We start from the raw sequence: 13358 nt of genomic DNA, 5'->3' as shown, positions 1-13358 counted from the left end.
TCAACTTGGTATACAAGAAGACAGAGAACTGCACAGTGTCTCTTGGGAAGATCTCCACCAGAATAAAAAGCTAAGGTTAAATTCTAGTATTGAAAGGTAGCATACTGGTATCTAGAAATTTTGACCCTCTGGAACACTAACTCCTGTGTATACTTCAGGCTTTGTTGAATTAAAACAAAACTTTTAAGAGTTTCTGATAGTAACCAGCAAACTGTGTGCTTGAGGTTGTTTTCCTTTTTATTAAAAATTTTTTTTTACGCTGACTGACCTCTATTTCTGTTTTATTTTTCCTTTTTGATTAGCCTTATTAGAAAGAAGGCTGCAGGTCTGGAATCGGCGGCTACGATAAGAACCAAAGTGTTTGTGTGGGGCCTGAATGACAAGGACCAGCTGGGAGGGCTGAAGGGCTCCAAGGTACCTGCTCGATACCCCGTGCCCTCGCCACCCCGTGCTGCTCGGGCCCAGACAGTCCCAGCAACAGCCAGGCTTCTTGAAGTTTTTATAATGGTTTTTCCTTTTATATGTTATTTTTAAAGTTGACTTTTCTTAAGTAGTTCTTGACATGAACTCATAGACATTATCAAATTTAGTTTCTGAGAAGCCTCTGTCCTTGGAAAATAGTGCACTTTAGATATAGTTGCATTATTGCTGTTTTGTAAACTAGAACATACACTTTTGAAAAGACTTGACAAGCGCAGAGGTAAAAATTGTGGAGTATAATGGTATTTTAAAGAGTAGGTACAGCAAATGGTGCATTTGAACTAGAGTTGGATGCAGTGTGGCTCCTGACTGAGGGACAGACTCCTCCAGATTTTAGGGTCTGGGAACAGTTTCTTTTCAGATGAGCGTCTCCACTACTTAGTACTCCATGAGACTTCAGCCATCATAAGATCCCTTGTTATCTGCATTGCCGAGAAGCTGAAAAGGAAAGTTAGAACTCAATTCATTTTAAGTCTCGCGGTTCTGGTACAATGAAAATAGTCTTATGTAATTCAGCAGCCTTCAGTTACATTTGTTCCTGAGGCCCCTGCCCTGCATTTGGAGATGTGTCAGCTGTGACAGGGGCTGTCTGGGGGGTCCTGAGGGCGTGGCCCTTTCTGGGGTTTGCACATGAAGGGTAGATTGGCGCTTCACGGTTGTGATGGACATCCTTTCTTGCACAGTAGTAGTGACTGTTTGATACTTTCTGACACATAGGAATCATAAAGGCTTCTTAGACAGGGGCCTTAATAATTTTAAATTAAATCACGCTCATCTCTAATGAGAAATTTAAGTGTATAATTTCTTAGTCAGAATTAACAAGAATGAGCAGGACACGACCTGAAATAAAATGTAGTTTACCAAATGTTTGTTTATATCTTCACATTATGTGTATTTTATTTTTTGCCTTTTATTACGGGTATGTTCAGATGTACCCAGGTAGAAAGAATAGGGACCTGAGTCCTCTTGTCCCTGTTCCAGCTTCAGCAGTTGCAGATGGTCACATTTTTGTATTTATTTTCTACACAGCCTCACCCCTGTTCATTTTAAAGTCAATCTCAGTATATCATTTCATTCTTAGAATACTTGTGTATATCTAAGAGACAAGAACTTCTTTGGTTAATATAACCATGTAAATTAACAGTAATTCTTTGTACCATCTAGTAAGATTACTTGTAATTTTAAAAGTGTAAATAACATTCTCTCTTTTCTCCTTTACTTTTAAAAAAATTCCTGTTTTAGATAAAAGTTCCTTCATTCTCTGAGACACTGTCTGCTTTGAATGTAGTACAGGTGGCTGGTGGTTCTAAAAGTTTGTTTGCAGGTATGATTATTCTAATATTTAAAAAGTTTTCAGTGATGCTTAGGACTAAAAACATAGTTGTTGCATTGTGAAAAGTGAGTCCTTTCCTCACTCCTGTTCCTTGCAGTGACAGTGGAAGGGAAAGTGTATGCCTGTGGAGAAGCCACGAATGGCCGGCTGGGGCTGGGCCTCTCCAGTGGGACTGTGCCCATTCCTCGACAGATCACAGCTCTCAGCAGTTACGTGGTCAAGAAGGTGGCCGTTCACTCAGGTAAGGGCCAGGCTTTGCCCTGGTACACAGATAAGCCTGTTGTTCGTGCTCTGTAATTAATTGGGGCCGTAAACAATTTCCCCTAAAGTGTCTTTGCATTCTTTTTCAAGTTTTACTTAACTGTTAGGAATAAAAGTTGGTTAATGTAAAGCTCCAGGTGGTCTAGAGTTTAATTATTCCTGGAGACCAGTGGTTGCTGGCGTTCCAGGCGTGCGGGGCATACCTCACCAAAGGAGGGGGCTTTTAGTCTCGGAGCTGTGGTCTAAAGTTCATAGCATCTCTGCCAGTCATCACGTTCTGTGCTTAAATACGTGCTATTTTTCTGGGGAAAGAGCCTGTAACTTTCATCAGATTCCCAGTATCTGTAAATTCCAGTGATAGGAAAGAACCATTTAAAGAAAAAAAATCACACTGCTTCAATTCAGGAAACTTTTATTGAGTATCATTTCAAAGCACTGTGCTTGGCCTCTGAGGAAATGAACTGAATTAGATACAAACTGAGTTCGTGTCTATACTGGATAGGGTTAGATTTAACCCCCTTATAACAGAAAATCCAAACGGTAGTGGCTTGAGCAAGATGGCATTTTACCATTCTCTGTAAAAACCTGGAGGTGGGGCCCAGGGCCAGGGCGGCAGCCCCAGTACCTGTGAGGAGCACTGGCTTGCTGTCCACCCCCATCAGCTGCAGGTGAACGTATAAGATAGGCCTTTTCCTCAGGCCCACTCCGCCCCTCCAGAGAGCTTTTCTGGAAGCCTCACTCACTCCTATCGCATCTCTGTCACCATCCTCTCTGGGCAGGGGAGTCTGGGAAGCGTGGCTTTTAGCCGAGCACATTGCCCTGGATCATGTGGGCTCTGTTGGCAAGGGATAGGGTGCGCATGGGTATTAGGAGCCTAGGAACTGGTGGACACAGTGACAGAGAGGAAACGCTCTTCAGTCCTGAGCTGGGGTGGATGCACTGGGGGAGTGAGCCGTGCTGGGGAAAAGCATGAGCTGATTGTTTTGGGAAGAGTGAGCACAGTGCCTTAATTGCAACTGATGGTACTTCTGCTTAAATAATTCCATTCTTGAGGTGCATTTCACAGAAGCCCAAGTGCCACTGCATTTGATAATTTGTCTAAACACAAATGTACTTATTTTTCCATCTGAATTTTGATCTTTTATATATTTAACATAGCAGCAACCCCATTAATAAACAGCATCATTTTGCTGCTTCTTTGCGAGTAAAATTCTTTCTAGGACTTAAACTTTGTAGTTTAATAAATGTTCACTTATTTTATATATTTGTCACGCTGAAATGTTGATCTTATTTACTCAGTTATTCAACACATATTCACACATACTGCATGCCAGGCAAAATAGGTAGTTGTGCTGTTAACTTTTGTAAACCAACTTTGGCAGCCTCCCGCTGTGTGAATGTTGCAGGTGGACGGCACGCTACAGCTTTAACTGTTGATGGGAAAGTGTTTTCCTGGGGTGAAGGTGATGATGGCAAACTTGGACACTTCAGTAGAATGTAAGAATATTTTCTTCATTACTTGCTAATAAGAGACTGTTACTGTTAATAATAGTGAATGCTTTTTGATAGTTTTTTGTAGAAAATTGAATAGGATGGGTTATTTATGAAAACGGAACTTAAAAATATATTTAAAAAATATCTCTGAATGTGGTTTGGCCTCACATGTTCTAAGGTTTGATAGTTAACTTAATCAAAAGATGTTGTTTTGACTAAATGTGGATCAGTGTTGATGTCCTTTTCTTTCTTCTTTAAAGAGGCTGGATTGATTATAGGGAATATTATTTAATCTTGCTTTAGGAACTGTGACAAGCCACGGCTGATAGAGGCCCTGAAAACCAAGCGAATCCGGGATATTGCCTGTGGGAGCTCGCACAGTGCAGCCCTCACGTCCAGTGGTGAACTGTACACCTGGGGCCTCGGAGAGTACGGCCGCTTGGGACATGGGGATAACACAACACAGCTGAAGCCCAAAATGGTGATTATACACATTTTTGTTGCTTGCAGAAAGTTTACCACCTGCTGATTTCCAGAGAAGATAAGCTCCCAGTCTAGGACAGTTCATAAAGACATGAGCAGTGTTGGCTTTCAGTCTGTGGGGAAAAATCCCCCTTGCTTTCTTAGTGCCTGTGCTTGATTCTGTTTTTTAATTTGTGATTGATTGAGTAGGTGAAAGTCCTTCTTGGTCACAGAGTAATCCAGGTGGCGTGTGGAAGTAGAGATGCACAGACCCTGGCTCTGACTGATGAAGGTGAGTCCTGTCCTGACTCCACGTTGCTGGGGGAGGAACATTGTGAGACACTGGCCTAAAGCATATATTTTTAAACCTAGGTTTGGTATTTTCCTGGGGCGATGGTGACTTTGGAAAATTGGGCCGGGGAGGAAGCGAAGGCTGTAACATTCCCCAGAACATTGAGAGACTAAATGGACAGGGGGTGTGTCAGATCGAGTGCGGGGCACAGTTCTCCCTGGCCCTCACCAAGTCGGGAGTGGTGTGGACGTGGTACGTAAACGCCTGTCATCCGTCAGTGTGTCTGTGCGGGGCCTTTTAGGGAGGGGGAAACCTTCATTTTCTTCCTCGTTCAGGCATCTTTGTTTTTTAATTTATTTTGAGTTGGGATTAGCGACAATATTATAAGAAATTTCCCATTATAACTGGGCTGTTTAGAAAAGAACACTGGAGAAATTTTAGCCCAACTTGTCTGTCTTGTTTTTTGTTTGTTTGTTTGTTTATTTTTAACGTTTTTATTGGAGTATAATTGCTTTACTATGGTGTGTTAGTTTCTGCTTTATAACAAAGTGAATCAGTTATACATATACATATATCCCCATATCTCTTCCCTCTTGCGTCTCCCTCCCTCCCACCCTCCCTACCCCACCCTTCTAGCTGGTCACAAAGCACAGAGCTGATCTCCCTGTGCTATGCGACTGCTTCCCACTAGCTATCTGTTTTACATTTGGTAGTGTATATATGTCCATGCCACTCTCTCACTTTGTCCCAGCTTACCCTTCCCCCTCCCCGTATCCTCAAGTCCGTTCTCTAGTAGGTCTGTGTGTTTATTCCCGTCTTGCCCCTACGTTATTCATGACTGTTTTTTTTTTTTTTTTTTTTAGATTCCATATATATGTGTTAGCATACGGTATTTGTTTTTCTCTTTCTGACTTCACTCTGTATGACAGATTCTGGGTCCATCCACCTCACTACAAATGACTCAATTTTGTTTCTTTTTATGGCTGAGTAATATTCCATTGTATATATGTGCCACATTTTCTTTACCCATTCATCTGTCGATGGACACTTAGGTTGCTTCCATGTCCTGGCTATTGTAAATAGAGCTGCAATGAACATTGTGGTACATGACTCTTTTTGAATTATGGTTTTCTCAGGGTATATGCCCAGTAGTGGGATTGCTGGGTCGTATGGTAGTTCTATTTTTAGTTTTTTAAGGAACCTCCATACTGTTCTCCATAGTGGCTGTATCAATTAACATTCCCACCAACAGTGCAAGATGGTTCCCTTTTCTCCACACCCTCTCCAGTATTTATTGTTTGTAGGTTTTTTGATGATGGCCATTCTGACCGGTGTGAGATGATATTGCATTGTAGTTTTGATATGCATTTCTCTAATAATTAGTGATGTTGAGCATTCTTTCATGTGTTTGTTGGCAATCTGTATATCTTCTTTGGAGAAATGTCTATTCAGGTCTTCTGCCCATTTTTGGATTGGGTTGTTTGTTTTTTTGATATTGAGCTGCATGAGCTGCTTGTAAATTTTGGAGATTAATCCTTTGTGAGTTGCTTCATATGCAAATATTTTCTCCGACTCTGAGGGTTGTCTTTTCGTCTTGTTTCTGGTTTCCTTTGCTGTGCAAAAGCTTTTGAGTTTCATTAGGTCCCATTTGTTTATTTGTGCTTTTATTTCCATTTCTCTAGGAGGTGGGTCAAAAAGGATCTTGCTGTGATTTATGTCATAGAGTGTTCTGCCTGCGTTTTCCTCTAAGAGTTTGATAGTGTCTGGCCTTACATTTAGGTCTTTAATCCATTTTGAGTTTATTTTTGTGTATGGTGTTAGGGAGTGTTCTAATTTCATACTTTTATATGTAGCTGTCCAGTTTTCCCAGCACCACTTATTGAAGAGACTGTCTTTTCTCCACTGTATATGCTTGCCTCCTTTATCAAAGATAAGGTGACCATATGTGCGTGGGTTTATCTCTGGGCTTTCTATCTTGTTCCATTGATCTGTATTTCTGTTTTTGTGCCAGTACCATACTGTCTTGATGACTGTAGCTTTGTAGTATAGTCTGAAGTCTGGGAGCCTGATTCCTCCAACTCCGTTTTTCTTTCTCAAGATTGCTTTAGCTATTCGGGGTCTTTTGTGTTTCCATACAAATTGTGAAATTTTTTTGTTCTAGTTCTGTGGAAAATGCCAGGGGTAGTTTTATAGGAATTGCATTGAATCTGTAGATTGCTTTGGGTAGTATAGTCGTTTTCACAGTGTTGATTCTTCCAATCCAAGAACATGGTATATCTCTCCATCTATTTGTATCATCTTTAATTTCTTTCATCAGTGTCTTATAATTTTCTGCATACAGGTCTTTTGTCTCCTTAGGTAGGTTTATTCCTAGATATTTTATTCTTTTTGTTGCAATGGTAAATGGGAGTGTTTTCTTAATTTCACTTTCAGATTTTTCATCACTAGTGTATAGGAATGCAAGAGATTTCTGTGCAATAATTTTGTATCCTGATACTTTACCAAATTCATTGATTAGCTCTAGTAGTTTTCTGGTAGCATCTTTAGGATTCTCTATGTATAGTATCATGTCATCTGCAAACAGTGACAGCTTTCCTTCTTCTTTTCCGATTTGGATTCCTTTTATTTCTTTTTCTTGTCTGATTGCTGTGGCTAAAACTTCCAAAACTATGTTGAATAATAGTGGTGAGAGTGGGCAACCTTGTCTTGTTCCTGATCTTAGTGGAAATGGTTTCAGTTTTGTCTTTCTTGTTTAGGTGAGGTGTATGTAGAGGGTTTCTTCTGCTGCTTTGCCGTGCAAGAAGCCTAGTGATCAAATGGGTGGAAAACAGATTTCTGATTTCTTTGATCCCTGAAAAAGTTCATGTGTGTTTCTAGTGAAAGATTATTTTACTAAATCCGAAAGGAATGGAATATCCAGCTGACCACGGGCAGGCAGTGTGATGGCCTAAGCCTGAGTATCATGACCCAAAGGCAGCTGAGGAAGAATTATAGCAGAGAGGTCTTTTAAGAGCCATTTGAGGTTGTGTGTCATGTTTTCAGTCTCTTTAGATGAAACCTACGTCAGTAACTTAAATGTAAAACACACATTAAGGATCTTGCTAGCAGAATTAATGAATTAATTTGAATTAATGGTATATGATTTTAGAAAAATATAATAATAACAGTAATTTCAAAGACCTTGGGCACTGTGTATGATGTTATCATTGAGCTGGCTCTAGCACTGTGACAGTGAGTGTTTTTCTGTGGGGCATTGCCAGCACCATAATCATGTATTAAAATGCTCACTCTTGACCTCCTTGCAGGGGGAAGGGGGACTACTTCAGGCTGGGCCACGGCTCTGATGTGCATGTGCGGAAACCGCAGGTCGTGGAAGGACTGAGAGGGAAGAAGATTGTGCATGTGGCTGTCGGGGCCCTGCACTGCCTGGCGGTCACTGACGCGGGGCAGGTAAGCGAGCCTGTTAGAGGTCCTTATGTCTGTAGTGTAACGTGATGAAACGACATGAGTCTCAGTACTGGGGCACCAGGAGGGTGGGCTTTGTCCGTTGTGTTCCTGTGTATATCTGCCTAACTGTTAGCATGGGTGAGCATACCCGGGAAAGAGCTGCTGACTGACGCAGGCTATAAAGCCATGCGGTTTCCCACTCTAATGCCTGATGGGGAGATATATGTACTTCATTTCAGAAATAAAGTTATCCTTGACAAGTGTTACTCGTTCTTCCACCATGAGAGGCCATCCCATGACAGGCTCATAGATGATATACTTTTATATTCACTTATGACAACACATCAGCACACTGTACTTTAATCAAAATGAATTAAAAATGAATTATACTTTCTAATTCTGTAAAGCCAAGAAGTGAATTCCTTGAAAAGTGAGCATATTTTTTTGATCATTTTTCTTTGCAAAATGAAGGAAAAGATAAGTTACTATATTTAGTTGAAGAGGAGAACTTCCCTGCTTCCTGTAACAGAACAAAATAGATGAATTCATTGGGTTGATATTAAGTAAATACTCGTCTGTAGTCATTGGCAAGAATTTTGAAGTAAATTTAGAGCAAATGTTCTGAAATGTTGAAAAATTCTGTTTTTTTCCCCTTAACAGGTGTATGCTTGGGGTGACAATGACCACGGCCAACAGGGCAATGGCACGACCACGGTTAATAGAAAGCCCACACTTGTGCAAGGCTTAGAAGGCCAGAAGATCACGCGAGTGGCTTGTGGGTCTTCCCACAGTGTGGCATGGACAACCGTCGACGTGGCAACATCGTCTGTCCACGAGCCCGTCCTCTTCCAGACCGCAAGAGACCCTTTAGGTGCTTCCTATTTAGGTAACACAGATTTGTGTTTTATTTGAGCCCCTCTGTATGCTACAGCAACGCCATCGATAGAATGTGTGGTGTCGCTACCAGATTAGGGGTTGTGGCACTGGGCTAACTGCATTCTGAACCACAGCCACAAATTTTGGCTATACAGATAAAATTGCTGTGAACCTTTGTGTACAGGTCTTTATATGGACATACGCTTGCATTTTTCTAGGGTAATACCTAGGAGAGCAATTCTTGGTAGATGTAGGTTTATCTTCTTAAGAACTGCAAACTGTTTTGCAAAGTGTTTGTTCTAAAGCTCTAGCTCCTCCATATTTGTGTCTGTACTTGGTGTGGTCAGTCTTTAATTTTAGCCATTCTTGTAGATGTGTGGTGGTATCTCATTGTGGTTTTGCTTTGCATTTCCCTAATGACTAATGATGTTGAGCGTCCTGCTTATTTACCACGCAAATATGTTTTAAGTGTCTATTCAAATCTTCTGCCTGTATTTAAACCTAGGTTGTTTGTTTTCTTATTATTGAGTTTTGAACACTTTTTATGTATTCTGGGTACAAGTCTTTCATCAGATATATGATTTGCACATATTTTCTCCCAATGTAGCTTGTCTCTTCATTCTCTTAGGTGAATTTTAAAGAGCAAAAAATTTCCAATTTTGATGAAGTCCAGTTTATCCATTTTTATCTTTTATTTGAGTGTTGTATTTAAACAGCCTTTGCCTGACTCAAGATCATAAAGATTCTTTTCCTGTGTTTTCTTACAGAAGTTCTATAGTTTTAGGTATTTAGGTGTATGCTTGATCTTGAGTTAAATTTCATATATGGTGTGAGGTATGGATTGAAATAAATAAATATATTTATTTATTTATTTATGTTTGGTATATGGATATCCAGTTGTTTCAGTTGCATTTGTCAAAAAGAAGTATCCTTTCTTGATTGAAAGAATTTGCACTTGTGTCAAAAATCAGTTGTTTATGTATGTGTGGATCTATTTCTGGATTCTCAGTTCTGTTTGGTTGATTTATTTTTGTATTTTGATGCAAATACCACATTGTCTTGATTACTGTAGCTTTATAAAAGAATGAATTCAAGCTTTGGTAATCCTTTAGCTTTGTTCTTTTTCAAATATGTTTTGGGTATTCTAGACCCTTTGCATTTCCGTATAACTTTTATTTTTTTTTTATTTTTATTTTTTTAAATTTTATTTATTTATTTTTCGCTGAATTGGGTCTTTGTTGCTGCACGTGGGCTTTCTCTAGTTGCGGCGAGGGGGGGCTACTCTTCGTTGCAGTGCACGGGCCTCCCATTGCGGTGGCCACTCCTGCTGCGGGGCATGGGCTCCAGGTGCGTGGGCTTCAGTAGTTGTGGCATGTGGGCTCAGTAGTTGTGGCTCGCGGGCTCTAGAGCAGAGGCTCAGTAGCTGTGGCACATGGTCTTAGTTGCTCCACGGCATGTGGGATCTTCCCGGACCAGGGCTCGAACCCATGTCCCCTGCATTGGCAGACGGATTCTTAACCACTGTGCCACCAGGGAAGCCCCTCCATATAACTTTTAGAATCAGCTTTTCAATTTTTATAGAATAGCCTACTTGGGAATTTGATTGCACTGACTACAGATCAATTTGGGACTTGCTTCACAGTATTGAATCTACCAACCCTTGAATGTAGTATTTCTCTCCGTTTGTTTAGATCTTTCAGTGCACAGGTCTTGTATATCTTCTGTCATATTTATCCCTAAATATTTCATATTGTTCATCCTGTTATTAATGGTGTCTTAATAATTTCTTTTGTTCCTTGCTATTATCTAGAAATATTCAAGTTGATTCTTGCTAGTGTGTAGAAATACAGTTGATCTTTTTAAGGACATTTGGATTATTTCAGTTTGGGGTTATTACAAGTAAAACCTGCTATGAATATTCATATTAAGGTTTTTGAGTCAGTCTTCCATATTGAATAAACCCCACTTGGTTTTGCTACTTTTCATTTCTTTGATTTTCTGTTGTTTATCGGTTTTCAGTTTTATTGGTTTCTGTTCTCATCTTTATGCTTGCTTTATGTTTATTTTCTATTCTTTTTCTAGTTTCTTGAGGTGAGAGCTTAGATCATTGATTTGAGACTTTTTCTCTTGTCTATTGTAAACTTTTAGTACTATAAATTTGCCTCTCAGCACTGCTTTAGCTACATCTCTCAAATTTTGATATGTTGTATTTTCATTTTCATTCACTTATATATATGTATTTTAAGGACGTATGGAAAGTAATTTTATTTTTGTTTAACCTTAAACTTGCCAAACTGCTTCATTCTTTGAACAGCATTTATCTTCTGAAACCCAGGCTGCACTCATATTGGAAATTAGTGAAGACCACTTAGTGATTCCACTTTGAAGTTATAACCATACAGCTAAATGTTTTGAATATAAGCCTATCTATATGTTGGATAAACTTTAGGAACTCTTAGTGTTTCTTCTTTTACAGAAATTCTCTCTGTATCCTGATGTACTTTGGTTGATCTAGAAAAGTAAAGGCAAAGGGCCAGAAAGCTAACTTCCTTAAATGAGACAAAAGGAAAATTTTTCCAACTACCACTATAAATAAAAATCTTTCAAATACTGACTCAGTTTTCTCAAGTATACAACAAATTCTAATTTGATGGTTTTTTCTTACTACTTCACGTCAAACAGTGACCTATAAATTTGTTTAAATAATAATTAAGTACCTTTTCTGTTTTTTCAGAATGAAAAACATTAAATGATGTGTTGTTGAAGATACTACTAAAAATACTTCACCTTTCAAATATGGTCCCTGTGTTGAAAATCTGTAGGAATTTTTCCAATTAACTTTCAGATCTTCCCACAACCTCTTTGTTTTTTTAAAAAATATCATGTTGGAAATAATTTGAATGAATGCTCTGCAAATCAAGAATTGATTCACAAGTCGCTATTAACCATAATCATCAATTTTAACAAGTCTCCTCAGTATGTTTTGTGTCAGTTTTCTTGATTATAAGATGAATATGGAAACATTTTTAATATAACAGAATATTTAATTATATCAGTTTCCCATAAAAACACAAGTCATTTAATGATGTTTATATTAGCCATTTCCATTGGTTGGCCAGAGGCTTTTCCACTGAAGACTCCCCATGGTTTCCATTCCACCATTTTTCTCACCAGACTTAGTTCATTTTCAGCCTAAAGAATCTCCTCTTCTATTTGGCCACCCTGAAGTTGCTCTTTTAATTTTTTAACATCTGGTTCCACTTTAACCATATGCAGCTTCTCATTTGTAATCTGTTCTATATACCTTTTATATGGTACATTTTTAGGGATTTGTCCGAGAACATCAGGAATCTTTGTATACAATATTTTTAGCCTCTTGTGTGGACTCTTACATACCCACAGTCCCACAAGGCCAGTGGTCTTCTTCAGCAAGCCCGCCATGACAGCCCAGTTTTATATATTTTAAAAATTTCTTTTCAGCTTTGTTTTTGACCTGTGGATTATTCTTTTTGTACCTTGTTGTATTCAAGTTGCCAAAAAAAAGGTTAAGAACTGTTACCTCTTTGTTCATGATCGATATTGGTCTGTAATTTTCTATTAGTATCTCTGTCCGGCCTTATAGAATGAAGTGGTAAGTGTTCCCTTCTTTTCAGTTTTCCTTTTTATTTTGTGTAGAATTGGTATTCTTTCAGTAGAATTCACCAGTGAAGCCATCTGGGCCTAGAGTTCTTTGTGCAGTTTCTTTATGCTTTTTAACCACAAATTTAATTCCTTTAATAGATTCAGCGTTATCTGTTTTGTTTTTTTTTTTTCCTAGTAAGATTTGTGTCTTTGATGGAAGTGGAACTTACTGGCATAAAGTTGGTCTCAATATTTGCTTATTTTTCTTTTAACATTTGTAGACTCTGTAGTGATGTCATTACTCATTCCTTATATTGGTAATTGTATCTTCTCTTTCCTAGAGGTTTATCAGTTTTATTAAGTTTTTTCAAAGAACAAGCTGATGGTTTCCTTGATTTTTCTTCATTGTTTTTCTGTTCTCTATTTCACTGATCTCTGCTCTATCTTTATTAATTCTTTTCTTCTAAGAAGCTTAGGATCTTCCTACTTTTCTAATGTGGACATTTATTTTTCTCTCCTTGATTCATTGATTCTGCTATCATTATAACAGATTACCCTCTTTATCCCTTTGCTTTGAAATTCTTGCTTTAAAGTCAAATTTGTCTGATATGAATATAGTGACTCTAGCTTTCTTTTGACCAATGCTATATAGTATTTAAACTATGGTATTCCATACACCATGGCAAACTATGGTATATCTTTTCCATTCTTTTACTTTTAACCTACTAAAAGACGCTTCCTTATACGAAACATATAGTTGGATTTAGCTTTTTAATTTTTTCTCTGACAGTCTCTAATTGGGGTGTTCATTTCACTTACAGTTAATGTGGTTATTAATGTATCTGTTTTCAGTCAATATCCTGCTATTTGTTTTCTATTAGTCCTAGCTGTTCATTGTTCTTTCTCTTCTCTTTTTTTTTGCCTTTCTTTGAATTAATTGCTCTTTATGATTTTATTTTCTCTCCTTTGTTTTCTTTGAGCTCTAACTTATTATGTTATTTTAGTGATTGCTTTAGGATATATATTATACACCCTTAATTTATCATAGTCTACCTTCAGGTGATTCTACACTTTCATGTATAGTATACAAAT

At 38.5% G+C, this 13358-nt stretch overlaps 1 protein-coding gene and 1 pseudogene across 7 annotated transcripts in view; one reads left to right on the top strand and one right to left on the bottom strand.

Annotated features, from left to right (window-relative positions):
• Positions 1-13358, top strand: part of HERC2 (HECT and RLD domain containing E3 ubiquitin protein ligase 2) — a 218099-nt gene that overhangs the window by 149049 nt on the left and 55692 nt on the right. For all 7 annotated transcript variants that reach the window (XM_068545354.1, XM_068545356.1, XM_068545353.1 and 4 more), the window contains 9 exons: positions 303-414; positions 1723-1804; positions 1911-2054; positions 3481-3571; positions 3872-4049; positions 4241-4322; positions 4403-4574; positions 7628-7772; positions 8430-8655. In XM_068545354.1, coding sequence (XP_068401455.1) covers positions 303-414; positions 1723-1804; positions 1911-2054; positions 3481-3571; positions 3872-4049; positions 4241-4322; positions 4403-4574; positions 7628-7772; positions 8430-8655 — 1232 coding nt within the window. The remainder of the gene's footprint in view (positions 1-302; positions 415-1722; positions 1805-1910; positions 2055-3480; positions 3572-3871; positions 4050-4240; positions 4323-4402; positions 4575-7627; positions 7773-8429; positions 8656-13358) is intronic.
• Positions 11735-12086, bottom strand: LOC137764975 (NADH dehydrogenase [ubiquinone] 1 alpha subcomplex subunit 5-like; annotated as a pseudogene).

The sequence above is a fragment of the Eschrichtius robustus genome, chromosome 5, assembly GCF_028021215.1.
Source record: "Eschrichtius robustus isolate mEscRob2 chromosome 5, mEscRob2.pri, whole genome shotgun sequence".
NCBI classification, from domain to species: Eukaryota; Metazoa; Chordata; class Mammalia; order Artiodactyla; family Eschrichtiidae; genus Eschrichtius; species Eschrichtius robustus.
The sequence above is the reverse complement of the archived record's forward strand: the minus strand, read 5'-3'. Positions and strand labels throughout refer to the sequence as shown.